The sequence below is a fragment of the Physella acuta genome, unplaced genomic scaffold (assembly GCF_028476545.2).
Source record: "Physella acuta isolate Inbredline_101_S28 unplaced genomic scaffold, ASM2847654v3 ptg001301l, whole genome shotgun sequence".
NCBI lineage: Eukaryota > Metazoa > Mollusca > Gastropoda > Physidae > Physella > Physella acuta.
In genome coordinates this window covers 44,533-63,548 of record NW_026732816.1, presented here as the reverse complement: position 1 = coordinate 63,548, position 19,016 = coordinate 44,533, and the positions used below count along the sequence as shown (strand labels likewise).

The 19,016-nt window shown below is 40.1% G+C and overlaps 1 protein-coding gene across 1 annotated transcript; it reads right to left on the bottom strand.

Annotated features, from left to right (window-relative positions):
* Window positions 1-438: 438 nt before the first annotated feature.
* Window positions 439-14,729, bottom strand: LOC131958214 (monocarboxylate transporter 12-like). The gene is made up of 11 exons (XM_059323101.1): window positions 14,725-14,729; window positions 14,298-14,464; window positions 13,597-13,740; window positions 11,581-12,047; window positions 10,133-10,307; window positions 8,350-8,512; window positions 6,892-7,021; window positions 5,420-5,558; window positions 3,411-3,590; window positions 1,662-1,787; window positions 439-839 (listed from the first exon to the last, which is right to left on the bottom strand). Exons 1-11 carry the CDS (start codon window positions 14,727-14,729, stop codon window positions 715-717), a joined length of 1,821 nt encoding a protein of 606 aa, XP_059179084.1. The 3' UTR covers window positions 439-714.
* Window positions 14,730-19,016: the final 4,287 nt, after the last annotated feature.

Genomic DNA, 19,016 nt, shown 5'->3' with positions numbered 1-19,016 from the left:
CATGTACAACATTTCACTGATTTTTTAATATCCTTATACATAAAATTCAACACGGAAAAATATCAATCTACAACGTATATTTTTTAATCAGTCTATTCAACAGTTACAATTAACATATCAAGTTAATTATGCTCAACATTTATTGGTCGTCGATATGTCACTAGAGTTTTGTCTTATCCGGCTTGACATACCGATTACAAACAAGATTACTTTTAAAATGGGGTATAACATGATTAGATGTACATCTGTAGAATATTTTTTTTCTAACATCGCCATACACGGACGACACGTTAATAATTATTTGGTTTTTCGATTTATGTAGGTAAAAAAAAAAACGCAAACACTAATGTTTAAAAAAAATATAACAACAGTTCAACGAATACTTTATTATGAAAAAAAAACATACATCAATGACGTCGTTATACAACAAACGTCGGCGGTATATTTTTTTATAAAGAAAACACACAAAACATAACGTAATTTGAAATACATTTTGATGAATACTCTAAAAAATACTTTAAAAAAAAATTCAACAATGATGATAATTAAGTCATGTGTGGCTAATTTAAAAAAAAACAGGCTCAGCACTCAACACTAATGTTGTATAACACATTTACCTATGCATTCAAACTGGTTTTGTTCAGCACGTTTAAAATAATGGATTCTATGGTGGACATGCCGATAATGTAAAGGCCGACAACGTTGGATGGCCGGTTAGGATTTCTTTGGCTTGATGCAGGGTGCGTATAAAACGAAGTGGGACAGGCCGCCCAGGACGATCATGCCTCCACCCACGAAAAAGGCGGGGTCGAACACTCCCATGGCATCGATGATGGCACCTGGTAAAAGAGAAGCCATGTTGTTACAGACTGGCTATAGAAGGGGGGGGGCGTCCATAAGTGGGGGTCGTCCATAGTGGGGGGAGGGGTCGTCCATCCTTGGCAAAACACTTTGCGATGGTAGAGGGAGGGAGTTTTATGACGATGTGTGAGGTGAAAGGGGGGGGGGGGTTAAAAAGTGTGACGTCTCATTTTTACTGTTATGTTGTAAAGGGATTCCCTCCAACACAATTAAGTAAACGTGTCAGCTGGTTATGCCACATTGAAGCTGTTGAATCCGATTTCAGCCTGCTTTTCTTTTTGGATTTGCTTCCATTACCTTTGTCCAACCAAGAACAAACTACAAGGCAACAGTTGTTTGATTTTGGAGTTGTCTCTCCTAGTAGAGTGGCTGTCCCCAGCTAACAAGCCTCATCTGCCCGAGGGTTCGAACTCGAGACTTTTCGGTTCAGCAACGGATCCGACCACACCGACCTCCTACACGATCCCTCTAAAATCGTGTTTCTTCTATAGTTAACCTACCTGCATAGGCGGCCCTATCATGCAGGTGATCCCTCTAAAGTTAACCTACCTGCCATAGGCGGCCCAATGATGCAGGCGATCCCTCTAAAGTTAACCTACCTGCCATAGGCGGCCCTATGATGTAGGCGATACCTCTAAAATCGTGTTTCTCTTATAGTTAACCTACCTGCCATAGGCGGCCCTATGATGTAGGCGATACCTCTAAAATCGTGTTTCTCTTATAGTTAACCTACCTGCCATAGGCGGCCCTATGATGCAGGCGATACCTCTAAAATCGTGTTTCTCTTATAGTTAACCTACCTGCCATAGGCGGCCCTATGATGCAGGCGATCCCTCTAAACAGGATGACATAGCCAAAGGCGTTGGTCAGATTTTCAACACCCAGAAGCTCACACAGTATGATGGAACACAGGGAGATATACGCCGCTGAAAGTAAAGATTAGTTCAAATTTAGATGTACGCCGCTGAAAGAAAAGGAAAGTTTTGTTCAAATTTAGATGTACGCCGCTGGAAGAAAAGAAAAGTTTAGTTTAAATTTAGATGCACACATCTAAAAGAAAAGTAAAGTTTAGTACGAATTTAACTGTACACAGCTAAAAGTAAAGTTTAGTACAAATTTGGATGTAGGATGTTTGAATGAAAAGTAAAGTTTTAGAACAGATATACGCAGCTGAAATTTTGGTTTTCAAAACAATTTATAAACAACAACGCCACAAATGATTAAAGTTGCGGTCAAATTTATTTGTAATACAATATTGTCATAGTTGTGTAGTGAGAACTGTAACAAATTAAAAGCTATGTAAGAGATTCTAAACTTATACTTGTATATTTAAATTTCAGTAGAAATTATGCTCAACATTGATTGCATGATTCATGTAGTTGAGATACTAAACTTATATTTGTATATTTAAATAGCAGAAATTCTGTTCAGCATTGTTGGCATGAGTCATATGGATGAGATACTAAACTTATATTTGTATATTTAAATAGCAGAAATTCTGTTCAGCATTGTTGGCATGAGTCATATGGATGAGATACTAAACTTATACTTGTGTATTTAAATAGTAGAAATTCTGTTCAGCATTGTTAGCATGAGTCATATGGATGAGATACTAAACTTATATTTGTATATTTAAATAGCAGAAATTCTGTTCAGCATTGTTGGCATGAGTCATATGGATGAGATACTAAACTTATACTTATGTATTTAAATAGTAGAAATTCTGTTCAGCATTGTTGGCATGAGTCATATGGATGAGATACTAAACTTATATTTGTATATTTAAATAGCAGAAATTCTGTTCAGCATTGTTGGCATGAGTCATGTGGATGAGATACTAAACTTATAAGTGTGTATTTAAATAGTAGAAATTCTGCTCAGCGTTGATCGCATGATTCATGTTGCTACACAGGTGATGAGTGTGCGATGGCGTGGGTGTCGCTGCATATTTTGTGCCTAGCGACTTAGGATAATTTTTTAATTTCTAATGTATGCGTGGTTCTATGCACGTGCGGGTATGTTTTTATGTGTGTCTATTATGTCTGTGAGTGTGCAAATCTATGACATTACTCACACTCCCAGATAGATTATCCGCGGTCATCATCCCCTGCCATTAATCCTGTCAATTACCCCCCCCCCCCGCACTCTTCATAAAACAGAATGGAAGGGGGGGGGGGGTAATTGACAGATGTTGTAAGAGGAGAGGGACGACATTACAAGGGACGGGGTAATGAACAAAATGATAGTAAATCTGGAGGGGTTAATGTCAGGGGAGGGGAAATAACTCGAATGGCGCGGGGGGGGGGGGGGGGTTAATTAACATAGGGTAATTCAATTTAGGCAGATGAGAACGACAGAGGTGGGGGGGGGTGGTGGTTATAAGTTCATAACCCAGATGGATAATTCAGCGGGGGGGGGGGGGGGTGTCGTGGAAAGAGACATAACCCAGGTGGGAGCTGTAAATGACACGAGGGGGGGTGGAGGGTGGTAATGTCCTCCCGTGTGTGCAATACGTGCGTGGGTGTCAAATTATCAAGAGCCGGACCTACCGACACAGAGACCAAATATGGCCGCCACGGCAGCCAGAGACCCGTAGTTGTGGCAGAAGGGAAACACGATGGTCATGACCCCACACAGACAGAGGGCGACACTGGTCACCATGACGCTCTTGATGTTGACAAAGTTGATGATCACACCGGTGGCTACTCGACCGACAGTGTTGGTGATACCTGAAAATTAGGGGACAACACTGTAATAAAATATAAGGGAGATAAGTGAAATAAAGGTGCAGAACTGTAATAAAATATAAGGGTGATAAGTGAAATAAAGGGGCAGTACTGTAATAAAATCGAAGGGTGATAAGTGAAATAAAGGTGCAGAACTGTAATAAAATATAAGGGAGATAAGTGAAATAAAGGGACAGTACTGTAATAAAATATAAGGGTGATAAGTGAAATAAGAGGAACAGAACTAATAAAAAAAACATGGATCCGTAAAATAAAGTGATGCTAATGTAATAAAATATAAGGGTGATAAGTGAAATAAAGAGACTGTACTGTAATAAACAAGTTAATTAAAAAGTCTAGTGACAATTTTAGCGCAATTTCCTTATGTTATCTAAAAATAGCTCTGTCGTAGCGTAAATCAAGAGCAGGGTTAGTAAAACCATTGGTTAGTTATTAAAACGTTTTTTATTAAAAAAAAATTTCAGTATTTTACATGTTTTATTTACAATAGAGTTACATGACTAAAAACCATTGCGCGCCTAGCTACTGAACGTGATGTCGCAGCCATTTAACGTGATGGTGCAGCTATTGAACGTGATGACGCGTGTGGTGTGGTTGGAAAAAAATGCCTACTAATTCGGTCCAAATTTTAATTAATTCAAAAAATTTTTTGTGACCGAACGAAAGGATATTTTTGAAAACTTTCTTCGGCAATATTGTTCTAAATTATGGCAGGAATCGATTGGTACATGTTTCTAGTCGCTAAGTGGTCTGGTTGCCGAGATATGGGCCAAAAACTTTTTTTTTCCGAGGTTTTTTGGCTTTTCCAGGAAATCCATGAAAGAAACCCGGAATTTTTATAGCCTATGGTCATCCTCGTAACTTGCTTAACATAATTGCTTTTGGAACTAGTCATCGATATTGCTTCGTTGAGGAGGAGATACGACTTAAAGCTGCGGACACACATCCATCCATCCATCCATCCATCCATTCATACATTTATACATTTATACATTCATACATCCAGAAATGACGGGTTAATAAACGCAATTCTCCAGAATGGAAATTGCGCTAAAAATATAAGGATGATACGTGAAAATAAGGGGACAGTACTGTAATAAAATGTAAGGGGGATAAGTGAAATAAAGGGTCAGTACTATAAATAAGTACTGTAAACAAAGGAAAGCTAAAAATGTGTTGGTGATACCCGAAACAAAGGGACGCTACTGTAATATAATGTAATAGTTATCCCTGAAACAAAGGGACGCTACTATCATTTAAGGTTTAGGTGATCGTAAAAACAAAAGGAGGCCACTTAAAAATTAAAACAAAAGGAAGCTTAAGTGTGTTGGTGATCACCGAATCAACAGGATGCTTCAAATTTTAATACTTTTCAGAGTTATCTTAATGTTTTACGCTATTGAATTGTGTTGGTAATAAAACAAAGGGACGCAACTTCAACAATAACATTTTAAGCTGGTTATCGAACCTTTCTATTTTATTTCAGCTTTTTAAAAAATCGATATAATTCTATTTTCTGAGATAATAGATAAAGATGGATAAATCTTTGAGACTAGGTCTTAAGTATATTGTAAGATAAAAAAAATATTTCTCTAGTTTAACATTAATTTGTGATTTTATGCTACACTAGTTTAAGGTGCTACTTTTGCTTTCTAATAGAATGTATATAAAAAATAAATAACTATAAGTAGTATTAAAAGCCGAACTAGTTCTGAAATCGGTTAAATAAAAATTTAAACACAGGAATGTATAATCATTAACAAATTAACCTATTCAAACGTAAGAACAGTACCAGTGATATGAAAGCTTACCAATAATGGATAAAAGAAAAGCGGATTCCTCGGGTCCTATTCCTATCTTTAATGCCCTCTCTGGCACATAAACAAAGGGCACGTAGAAGCCAATCATACAGAAGAAGTTGCCAAGTAGGACAAACCAAAAACTTTTATTCTGTAGACAAATATAAAGGCAAAGTTGAAATGCTTGGTAGAGATTAAAATCGTATCCTGGACATACAGAATGGAAACAACGACAACCAAGGTTCAGAGGCGTAGCGATGGAGGGGGGGGGGGCATATGTCTTCGGGCGCCGACCTTAAGGGGCGCCAAAATGGGTTGTAAAAACAAATTAAGATGTTATTTTAGCTGCATTTTTGCAGTTTGAGGGAGGGGGGGGGTTGCAAATCGAAAGTTTGAGGGGGGGGATGCAAATCGAAAGTTTGAGGGGGGGGGGGGGTGTGCAAATTGAAAATTTGCTCCCGAGGGGGGCGCCAAATAGAATGTTTGTCCCCGGGCGCCGGAAGGGTCGCTACGCCTCTGCCAAGATTCTTCTCCTTCGATCTTAATTCTAATGTTGGACGGGATTTCCTCTTACACAATTAAGTATTACGTGTCGATTTGTTTTGCACCGTATTTTTAGTTGACTCCGATTTCAGCCTGCTTTTCTCTCTAGATATGCTTCCATAGCCTTTGTCCAACCAAGAACAAACTAGAAGGCAGCAGTTGTTTGATTTTGGAGATGTCTCTTCTAATGGGTTGCTGTCCCCAGCTATCAGCTCGGGGTTCGAACTCGCGACTTTCCAGCTTAGCAACCATGTGCCTTATCTACCCGACCACTCCGAGCCCCTTTATCAGGTATTCTCGGTGTTTTCAGTGTGAAAAGAAAAAAGTAGGCTATAGAATACCTAGATAATAATTACTGTAAAAAAAGAACATTATAGCGAGACAGATCTTTCTTTACAGTAATTATTTATCTAGATATTCAATAGCCTGGCTATAATGTTCTTTCTTAGCAGAAATTATCTGTATATTTGTTAAGCTAAATATAAACTGAATTTGATTTCTTGGTTTTAGACTTATCTGATAAATAAGTCAAGTTACACCTTCGCCCTTGATAGGGCAGATGAAGTAGAGTTATGTTTCGTGATCATGGCATATGAAAGGAGAGTGTGGTCACGTCTACTCTATTCCAAGCAGGCATTAATTTCCATAAAGTGACGTGTCCATCATATATGGATGGGGACCGTCCTAAAGACTCGAGTTAGGGTTTCGAACTGGTAATATTCAGCTCAGCAGTCGTACTCTCTACCACCCCATCACACCGTTCATTATCAGAGGTTCATTGTACTTGGCTAATCTCGCTGTTGGATCGCATTTTACCCATTCAGACACACTACAATTCGTCATCCCTGCTCAGAGATGCTAAGAGCGTACGTCCAAGAAACCTATTCTTATCTTCTTGCACTACCAACAAAGTGAAGGAAGAAACTGTTTACGATCCCTACCTTTAAAATATCTAAATTAAGCATCTCCTCGACCGTTTCTCTGGCAGATTCTGGAAGACATTTCCAGAACCCTCCTTTTTTTTCTTCATTCTCCTCATACAATATCGTGGAACCTTCGCTTGATAAAGATCTGTGTTTACAAAATCAAAAAGCTATACATTGATTTATATTTTACTATAAATAATGAATATGGGTAACATGGGCATATATAAAAATCTATGTAAATATTCTCTTGAAACGTAGCAGTGGAAATTTTAGCTTCTTTTTAAATTCCCCCACACCCTAATTGCCGCCTCATGTATAAAGAAAATATCCTACCCTTAAGTTTAGATACAAGCACTATTCCCAGATAACCCGATTCTAAAACCATGACATCCATAACTGCCTTCATTTATGTTCTAGCACCCCCTCCCTACATCCGAACTACCACCTCAGACAACAACTACAACACCACAAATACCGTTCCCCCATCCCTAGACCACAATATGTTACAACTTCAAATGCTAGCCTTAGTGTCATGTTCAATACGATTCATCCCCTAACACAGCAGAACTCTAGACCTGAACCATCAAAACACACGTACACCAACTGCCACACACACGTACACCAACAGCCACACACAAATACTTCATCATATCCCCACATTGAATTCTGCACAACAAGATTCACTTCTCTCCCACACAGAAACAGCTCACACATACAAAAATACTGCCACACACTACACTCACATCTCTGTCGCAGACTTTATACACTGTAACACCAACCTCTCCCCCGCAACCCCACCCCCACACAAACTCAATACTTTGCACCACCATCCTCTCCCCCGCCTCCCCTCCCCTCCCCACACCCCACCCCCACTCCACCACACCAACTCACTTTATACTCTGCACCACCAGCCTCTTCCCCACCACTACTCCCCCACTCCCAACCCCACTCCCCCACACCAAATCACTTTATACTCTGCACCACCAGCCTCTTCCCCCACCCCCACTCCCCCACACCAAATCACTTTATACTCTGCACCACCAGCCTCTTCCCCCACCCCCACTCCCCCACACCAAATCACTTTATACTCTGCACCACCAGCCTCTCCCCCGCCTCCCCTCCCCTCCCCAAAACCCACCCTCACTCCCCCACTCACTTTATACTCTGCACCACCAGCCTCTCCCCCACCTCCCCTCCCCTCACCCCCACACCAACTCTCTTTATACTCTGCACCACCATCCTCTCCCCGCCTCCCCTCCCCCCACCCCCACCCCACTCACTTTATACTCTGCACCACCAGCCCCCCACACCCCCCACCCAACCTACCCCCACCCCAACTCACTTTACACTGCACCACCAGCCTCTCCCTCCCCCACCCCCACCCAACCTACCCCCACCCCCAACACCAACTCACTTTATACTCTGCACCACCAGCCTCTCTCCCCCCACCCCCACACCCCCACCCCCACTCACTTTATACTCTGCACCACCAGCCTCTCCCCGCCCTGACGTAGATTGACCTCCAACCCGTCAGCCAATGAACCGGCAAGGTGAAGGTCTTTCCTAGAGAGAGTCACCTGCACCTGGTCGCGGATCTTGTTCAGCTGCATGTCGGAGATGCTGACATATGACAGACCTGGGGAGGTAGAGAATGATGGATGTCATGTATGGCATGAGTGTCATGTATGACATGGATGTCATGTGACATGGATGTCATGTATGACATGGATGTCATGTATGACATGTCGGAGATGCTGACATAGGATAAACCTGAGGAGTGGGAGAATGATGGATGTCATGTATGACATGGATGTCATGTATGACATGGATGTCATGTATGACATGTCAGATAATCTGACGTAAGGACTAATTTGGATGACGGGGGTTAAATCAAGTCGGTACATTAAAGAGGACCGAGCTGCATTCTTTGATTAAATTTTAAAAAATCCCGTTGTTTAAACATTTTTAGAATCTCGTGGACGTCTGTTCAGAAAAAAATGTTGCGGGGGCAACAGGATATTTAAATTCTCTGAAAAGTTTCTTATTGCTCTGTGACCTAGACAATTGTTTGAAATATACTTTGTTGCTTCTCTTTTTTACTTTCTCGTATATACGTAGTATAGAGAAAGTATTGTAATCGTGCAAAATAAAAAAAAATCGAAATTTTTACAAATCTCGACGTTTTACACCTCACTGATACGGAGAAACATAATTTTGCAATCTTGTCCGTATGTCTGTGTGTCTGTGTGTGTGTCTGTGTGTATGTGTGTGTGTAAACACGATAACTTGAGTACTGTTACAGCTAGGTTGATGAAATTTCATATATAAGTATTTTATCAAAATCGTAGATCCGTATCAACTTTTGAGCGATTTCCGATAACCGGAAGTGGTACTTTTTCTACTTTGAATTTTTCAAAAGCCTAAAACTTGAGTACTATTTCAGATAGATAAATGAAATTTCACCTGTAAGTAAAAGATCTAATTTTCTACCTTCTGTTAAATTTTGAGTAATTTCCGTTGACGGGAAGTACTAATTTACGCTATTTCCGATTTCTCAAAAACGCATCTAAATTTATAAAGTACTAATAATATTGCGCACCATTATGAACATCATTATTCGGCGTTCGCTTGGTGCGCAATACTTTTTGCGATGAGATTCTATTCTATTTTAAAAAGTTTAAGTATTTAAAATGGATTAAAAATCATAACTAGATCTATATCCCGAGTTACCATCCCCTGTTGTTTTATATAAGAATATTCGAGAAAGTTTAGGGGAGATCACTCCCGGTTTATTTTGCCTAAACATGAATCTGTCCTTGGTGATAATTAGTAGCTTTTGCATGTCTTCATCGTGAATGTTTAATATACATGCATCATCATCATCATCTTTCCCCGTTCATGCCCAAGACACACGGGACAAATGAAGTAGAGTTCAACTGTTTCAATGACCTCGGCATATAAAAGGGTAATGTGGTCAGCACTATACCCAGACCCCTTGATTTTAATTACGTGAGGCTGGTAACCACCAGATTTGGGTGGTCTTATGGTCGTCCTACGGACTCGAACCCGGGATCCGAACTTGAGACATTCTTGTTAGTCGTCGTAAACATAGATGTACTTAATACATCTGTTTACCTAATGTTGTCATATGACTGCTTGTCACCTGTTTACTGAAGATTACTTAGTAGACTACGTATTCTATTAAGTTGAATAACAATATAAAGTGAGAATCGCAGCCAGCCTTGACCTTACTTACCTAGTGGCGCGTGCGAGAGGCTTTTGTGGGAGGTGGCGCCACCGACGGGCTTGTCAACCGCCGTGCTGGACAGTTTGGCGGCGTCCAGCGTGTTGGATCTCTGCCGGGGCTTGTCGTCAGAGATCAGGGTCCCGCTCTGGGTGGAGTTGGCGCGGTTCCTCTTGTACAGCACTTCCTGTGGGGGTGGGGGGAGGAGGATAAACAAGATTAGACACAGACTTAATACTCAACTAACTCGGGAGTTGCTGACAGTGGCGTAGCGAGGTCGGGTGTCACCCGGTGCGGTACTTAATGGTGTCAGCCCCCCCCCCTCCAGAGGCGTCACGGGGACGAACTTTCAAATTTTCGATTTTCACCCCCCTCAATCTTTCGATTTGCACCCCCCCCCCCCCAAGTTTTCGATTTGCACCCCCCCTCAAACTTTCGATTTGCACCCCCCCCCGTCAAGTTTTTCTCTATATATCTTGCTGTTTTTTGCCTTGGTGTCACCCCCCTAAATGGTGTCACCCGGTGCGGTCCGCACCCCCCGCACCCCCCTCGCTACGCCCTGGTTGCCGAGGTCATTGAAATAGGTGAACTCTACTTCACTTGCCCCCATAGACCGTCAGGTTTGGAAGGGGAACTTTAGTTTTTAACTCTGTAGTTAGTTGCAAAAGTCACAAGTTTACAACACAGCCCCCTCACACCCTGACTGTAATGACCTCTCACCTTTGACCCCTCCCCATACACACACTCATATTGGTGAATGCTTGCTAAAATCCGAATATAATTAATCCCTTAACATTTGCTGGGGCACCACCTAGTGGTGTGTCTAGGGATATGAGTCGTATAGCGACGCCCACCCCTCTCCATGCCTGACCACAGCCAGATGCCTCCATCTAGGTGACTCACCTTGGTCACAAACTAGTGAAGTTTATCTAGGAAGGATGAAGGAACTCTAGCGCCCTGGCCGGTGACCTTTACTTAAAGACCATTCGCACAATGATGCCGTGTTAGCATTAGTTCTTTGATTTTTTTTTAAATTTCCTATCCTATATGAGTTGCTGTCCCCAGCTATTGAGCCTCAGCTGCGAGGGGGTTTGAACTCGGGACTTTTCGGTTCAGCAAACATGAGCTTTACCGATTCAACCACCTCCACCCCATGTGCGTGCTAGGCAGAGGCGTAGCGACCGTTCCCGGCGCCCGGGGACAAACTTTTCGATTTGCACCCCCCCTCAAGATTTCGATTTGCAACCCCCCTCAAACTTTCCATTTGCAACCCCCCTCAAATCAAGATTTCGATTTGCACCCCCCCCCCCCTCAAACTTTCAATTTGCACCCCTTTCAACCTTTCAATTTATTTTTCCTACCCATTTTGGCGCCCCCTAAAGTCGGCGCCCGGGTCCATAAGTCCCCCCCCCCCCTCGCTACGCTACTGGTGCTAGGTCAAAAAATAAAACCACACCTACCTCTTTCAGATCGGACACCTCGATAACAATATTCGGCGTTGAGTTCGACAACACGTTAGCATCCTGCACCATCAGCCTATCCTGCGTCTTCTTCGCCCCGAACACCTTCGTGTTCGCCTCCTCATCCGTCACCGTTATCAACGGCATCGCCTCTTTCTTATCCCCATTCACGGCGCCCAGCTTCTTCTTCTTCTTGTCGGAGACCGCCTTCTCCTCCGAACTAGATTTCATCTCCAGGGGTCTCACCAGACCCCCCGCGACGATGCCGTTCAAGATGATGGCACCCAGGATCATCAGCGTCCATCTCCAGCCGTACTCGTTGAGCAGGATTTCCGTGACCGGTGCCAGAATGAACGTGCCGATGCCGGAGCCGCAGACGGCAATGCCGGTGGCCAGGGCGCGTTTTTTCTCGAAGTATACGCTTACAGCGACGACCGCGGGTAGGTACATCATGCCGAACCCGAACCCTGGCAGAGAAAGAGAGAGAGGGGGGGTTGCATACATTAGCGTAATTAGTGGGGTTTGTAAACATTCGAACTCTGACGAAACCCGAACCCTAGGAGAGAGAGAGGGGGTTGCATACATTAGCGCAGGGGTCGGCAACCTTTTGAGACGGAAGAGCCAAAAGTTGCAATTTACAAAATTTCCCAGTTTTAAAGAGCCACACACATTTTTTATTTCAATATATTATTATTTTTTTAGGTTTATATATATATATATATATATATATATATATATATATATATATATATATATATATATATATATATATATATATATATATATATATATATAATAGAAAGTACATTGAAATATGGAGTAAATAAATATTCTGATATAATAGCGAGTGTTTATTGTTTATATTTATTATTATATCATTCATCACCGAATGCTGTAGAACAATGTTTTTAATTTTCGAAAATAAAATAATTATTAATATTTGTGCATGGAGCTGAAGAGCCGCATCTTGGCATCAAAAGAGCCGCATGCGGCTCGCGAGCCGCAGGTTGCCGACCCCTGCATTAGCGTAATTAGTGGGGTTTGTAAACATTTGAGCCATGACAAAACCCGAACCCTGGCAGAGAAATATAGAGAGGTTTGCATACATTAGCATAATTAGAACCAGTGGCGTAGCGAGGTCGGGTGTCACCCGGTGCGGCACTTAATGGTGTCACCCCCCCCCCCCCCCCCCCCCCTCAAACTTTCGATTTGCATCCCCCCCTCAAGTTTTTCTCTATATATTTTGCTATTTTTTGCCTTGGTGTCACCCCCCTAAATGGTGTCACCCGGTGCGGTCCGCCCCCCCCCCCTCGCTACGCCCCTGATTAGAACACTGATGAATCCCGCACCCAGGCATAGAAAAGGGTTGCATACGTTAGCTACGGGGTTTGTAAAAATCGCAACCCTGAAAACCCGACCCTGACAGAGAAAGGGTTGCATTGAGCATATCTTAGCATTATTATCAGTGTTTGTAAAAAGTGGAACCCTGACAAAGTCTAACCCTGACAAAGTGGAACCCATCACAAAGAAATAGCTGCATACATTCGCATAATTAAAGGTGTGTAAAAATGTTATCCTTGAGACAACCCAAATATTAAAAGAGAAATTGTTGCATTATGCACACATTAGCAAAATGCCTGGTGTTTGTAAAAATAATCACTCCCACCTTGAATGAAACATCATCAACTTGAACCTGGATTCGAACTCGAGACTATCGGGTTAGCAGACTACAAGGTGCAAACATCACCTATTTCCACAAACACTGTACTCAGTACCAGTTATGCACCAAGTATCACCCCATACACTGTATTCTCAGTGCTTGAAGTACCCGCCTACTATGACGCCGTATACCATGTACTCAGTACTTTAAGTACTCACCCCCAATGACGCCGTATACCATGTACTCAGTACTTTCAGTACTCACCCCCAATGACGCCGTATACCATGTACTCAGTACTTTCAGTACTCACCCCCAATGACGCCGTATACCATGTACTCAGTACTTTAAGTACTCACCCCCAATGACGCCGTATATCAGGATGAGCATGGTGACGCCGTTGCTCCAAGAGCTGACGATAAAAGAGATGCCGGCGATGATGGAACCGATGATGATGACCTTACGGCATCCGAATCTGTTGGTGACAGCGCTGTAGACTGGACCTGTGTCAGATACAGATTCTTGTCAGATACATGTCAAATACATGTTAGATACATGTTAGATACATGTTAGATATATGTCAGATACGTGTTAGATACATGTTAGATACATGTCAGATACATGTCAGATACGTGTCAGATACATGTCATATACATGTCAGATACATGTCAGATACATGGCAGATACGTGTAAGATACGTGTCAGATACATGCCAGATGTCAAATACATGTCAGATACTTGTTAGTTTAGACTAGACCCGTGTCAGATACTTGTCAGATACAAGTCAGATACATGTTAGATACATGTCAGATACATGTCAGATACTTGTCGGATACATGTCAGATACATGTTAGATACGTGTCAGATACATGTTAGATACATGTTAGATACATGTTAGTGTAGACTGGTCCTGTGTCAGATACATATCAAAGCATAAAACGAGACGAAACTTAAAACGAGGCGACACCCAACCAAACTCAAAACGAGGCGACACAATCTAATATTAAAACGAGGCAACAGCCAATCAATCTCAAAACGAGGCGACACAAGCTGAACTCACCTAGCAGAAGATAAATCCCCACTTGCAGCGAGCTGGCCAGGGCTATCGTGCTCTTTGGGGCACTGAAGGCGCGCTCAAACTCTCCCAGGCACACGCCAAACGTGTAAGTCAGCCCGTCAACGATTAGACTCACCAGGAAACTGCTCAGAACTATAACCCAGCCATAGCTTGAAAAAATAAATTATTTAAAAGTGGGATTAAAAATATATGATTTAATTACATTTTTAATTTTTTTTTAAATTCGGGTAAAAATGTAATAAAAGTTCATAAAGCTAATTATCTGGTAAAACTTTTGTGAATTAATTTTTTTAATTAGATAAAACAATTTTTGTGACGAAATGATTTTAATGAATTAAAATTTTAGAATCTTTTTATTCTATTGGTTTTATCTGTCAAAAATTAAAAGTGACCCTCACAGATAATAAACCTCATTATAGTCATTACCCAAACAACCCTTAAAAATACCAAGCTCTCCTGTACTACTTCGAAACTATATATATATATATATATATATATATATATATATATATATATATATATATATAATGTACACCTGACGTCCAACCTACCCTCCGTCTGGTGCGTGCCATGTCTGTGAGATGGTCCTCTTGATTTCAGCCTCTATCAGGGACCCCACATCCTGATTGCTGCCTCTCTCCACATCGCCGCCATTTCGTCCGTCGTCTGCTCCATTCCTGCCACCTTTCCCTTCCCTCCTCGTAACCGTGTCTACTATATGTGTGTTGCCTGTTTGCACATCGTTGGCACCAGTCTGGTCCCTGTTATTGTTGGCCTCGTTCTGGTGTTTGTCTTTCCCGTCAAGCCTCTGGTCTCCGTCCCCCGTTGGGTTCATTTCCTCGACCTTCCAGACTTCCGGTCGACCCCCGACCTTGACCCTTAACTCAGGTAAAGCAGCTCAAGTTTCCGGTTAATGCTATCGAATGCTCATCTTATTCCAAACATTAGTGATGCTTTTAAACTCAAAACTGTGAATATTTATTTTATTTTGTTACACTATCCTGAAAGATCATCAGAAAAAAAGGTTCTCTCTTTTTTTGAAGCCGTTAAATCATAAAAGTTGTCCGTATTTTCTGAAAACAAAACAAATGTTATGGTCAAAATTGGAGACAAAATAATATTTTAAAACAATTATTGAGTTGAATATTTTTAAAAATAAAAACAAAACAAAACAAACTATTGTACTAAATTTTGAATATATATATATATATATATATATATATATATATATATATATATATATATATATATATATATATATATATATATATATCAGCAATATATGAAGGTTTTTATTGTATAAAAATGTATTAGATGTACCGTTGTAATGATACTTATTTTAATTAACGATTTCGATTTTTAAAAGTACTTTAAATAACCCTTGGCTTTAGAATCTAACTATACATTTTATTAACTTCTTGAAATATTTTTCTTTTGTGTGCTTATTAGAAAGATGTCATGTCATTTTGTGTTGGGATATCAATACAAGGTCAGATTAATTTAAAACAATGTGCGTAGATTCAATGTGTAATACAATCACACGAAGTAGTCGAACAAAATCTTGGATCTAATCATACAGGTGTAAAACAATAGACATTATCGATCTCAACACTGATCGAACATTCAGCCCTGAAATAATTGATCGTTATACACCGATATTGACGGTGTCGAACCGTTGAACGAACTCTGTCGTTGATCGGGTTGGTAGTTTTTTGACACGTGGAGTTCATCCATGCGTGAAGACTTTGTGTAAATGAAAAACTGCGGACCATTTTTTTTTCTGTTCAGTTTAATGAAGGTAGGATTAAATTACCCCAATGTGTAGGTAATTTACATACATGGGTTTTACAACATATGTTGAGTTTAGAATACATAGTTACTACAAAAGATTGTGCGTAATTAATGATATCCAATTCTAATTGAGAAGGGAAGGATTAAGAAATGTGAAGAATGTTTTTTTTTTAAGTTGCAAAGGTAAAAATATTAATAAAATATATAATTATTTGCTTGTAGTTTGTTCTTGGTTGGACAAAGGCTATGGAAGCAAATCCAAAAAGAAAAGCAGGCTGAAATCGGAGTCAATGGCCTCAATGGCGCATAACCAGTTGACACGTAACGCTTAATTGTGTTGGAGGCGTGGTCGATTCGGCAAAAAGCTCATGGTTGATAAATTCGAACAAAGTCTCGAGTTCAAACCCACTGGCAGATAAATCTCGATCCTCTTCAACACTAATAATTAAGAACGAAGAAGAAGAAGAAGAAAAAGCTTGAATTATGGTTACTTATTTTTTATTTGTCGGAAAGTGAATATGGGGCTTTTTAAAATTAAATTTAAATCAGTTTCTGGCTAATTTGAGTCAATACTTAAGGATAAGTTTGAGTATAAATCGTTATTTATAGACGAATTGGACCCACACTATCACTGAATATAGTACAAAAGTAGTGTAAGTATTTATGTACTTACACTGTTATTTTAACATAAGTATGGCTTCATGTTTTAAGCAACATTTTACCGTTCAACCTTCAAAGTTGTCCCTTACTTGATAGAATTAAGGTATAAGAACAAACGCAGAGTGATCTAAAAAATTCTTTTGTGACAAAAAGAGAGCACTTTAAACCCAGTATATTATGGTCACTCACCATAATCTGTGCTATAACGAAAGTCTCGAGTTCGAATCCGGGTTCAAAACAGTAGAGCATCCTTTAGTCTACCCAGCTCTGAAGAGTACCTAACTCACGTTTGGGAAAGAAAAGACGGCTGGACATAGTGATGACCACACTATCCCTTAATATTCCGAGATCCCATAAACAGGTGAGCTCTACTTCACTTGTCACATGCAGTGTTTCTTCCAGACTTTTTTTCCGGGGGGGGGGGGGGGGGCACTTGAAATTTTCGGGGGGGGGGGGGGGGCGGTAGACTTTCTTCGGGGGGGGGGGGGGGCGACACTGTTAAAAGTATATATTTTCTATATAAATTCTATAAATTTCATTTCGTTCGGGGGGGGGGGGGCGGTAGATTTTTTTCGGGGAGGGGGGGGGGGGGGGGGGGGGGGGCTTCGCCCCCCGAAGAGATGCCTGGAAGAAACTCTGGTCACATGGACCGTCAGGTTCGAAATGGGACCTTTACCTGACCCCCTCCTCAAGTAAATAGAGGAGTTGTTTAACCAACCAACTTGTAAACCTTTTGTTTGGCTTGCAGGGTCCCCCAGTGCCAAATATCAGGTTTGATTACTGGGTTCGAATCCAAGTGTAAACACTAAATGCCGAACACAAAAATATTTTTGAAGAAGAATGTATGTATGACTATTGATTAGAAAAGACATTACAATTTAACACATTGCATCATCTTTCCTTGAAGGTACTAGACTTCACCAGTATAGACTGACTATATTTCTATGCTCTATGTAATATTTCGTCAGCTTGAATTAGTTCTTTCCCCTTCATGTCATTGACAAGGTTACTTCCCTTTTGTTGTAAAGAACGGTCGTTAAACAAGACTTATTTTGTATGGTCGTAAAATCCTACGATTGTATTACACATTGGTCTACAAATTTAGTTCCGCCTATACATATATAGTGAAGAAATGTGCAGGCTTACTACTTACTGTAGGGTCTAGAAAGACGAAATTCTAATTTCTTTAGATAGGTACAAGACGGAGAAGGGTTTTTCATAAAGGAACTTCGGTTTACAGAATCGAGTACATAATTACAGTCAGTGACGTAGCAAGGTGAGTGGGTTCGGAAGGATAGGGGGTGTAGCCCAGGATGACATTTATTTTCCATCTAAGTTTTTGGGGGCTTTTCACCTGGGTTTATGAAAAGTGAGCTAGTCTTCTTTACACAAATACTCATATATATATATATATATATATATATATATATATATATATATATATATATATATATATATATATATATATAAATATATATATATATATATATATATATATATATATATATATATATATATATATATATATATATATATATATATATATATATAGGCCTATATATAAATATCATCAAAGAAGGCAGATTTAATCAATCTTTCATTGATAAAAATTAATTTTATAATCAACCTGATAATGACTTATAATTTAGCAAACGAACTTTTACTTTGACTAACAATTAGGAGCCCTAGACAGAATATGAAAACCGTTTTATATATTTAAATACAGCATAGAAATCACGTATCATTTACATTCGATTCTAAACAAGATTTGTACTACTAGGTTGCCAGATAGAAATTTGAGCTAAAAAGTTATATTTAAAAAATAATAATTTTGAATTCAAAACAAAATAATTAACGTTATGCACAATATATTCGAAAAACTAGGACTGTTTAAAAAAACATCAACTTACAATTTTATTTCAGCATGATACTAAAATAACAACATAGAATTGAACTTAAGCCAGATACCTAACTTTAATGCTGTGCTTGATACTTGCTATGCTAGTCCACACTAAAACCTTGAATGTCCTTGTGTTAGGATCGATCGTACGTTTTAATATGGTTGTTGCATACATTTACAATCTAACCAGTACCATAGCGCCCAATAAAAACATAAAATATTATTCTAATATTTACAACAGAAATATTCTCAAGCTTGTCAGTGTAATAATACAAGGTTTAATATTAATAGTTCTAACGTTATTTGGAGTTACAAAACCGTACGCCAATGTGGCAATTCAAGTATTTTCT

Coding starts and splice junctions, on each gene's coding strand:
- LOC131958214 (XM_059323101.1), bottom strand. Junction 12,048..13,596: donor GATATACGGCGTCATTGGGG/GTGAGTACTTAA, acceptor TTTCTCTGCCAG/GGTTCGGGTTCGGCATGATG. Junction 10,308..11,580: donor AGGTGTCCGATCTGAAAGAG/GTAGGTGTGGTT, acceptor CCACCCCCACAG/GAAGTGCTGTACAAGAGGAA.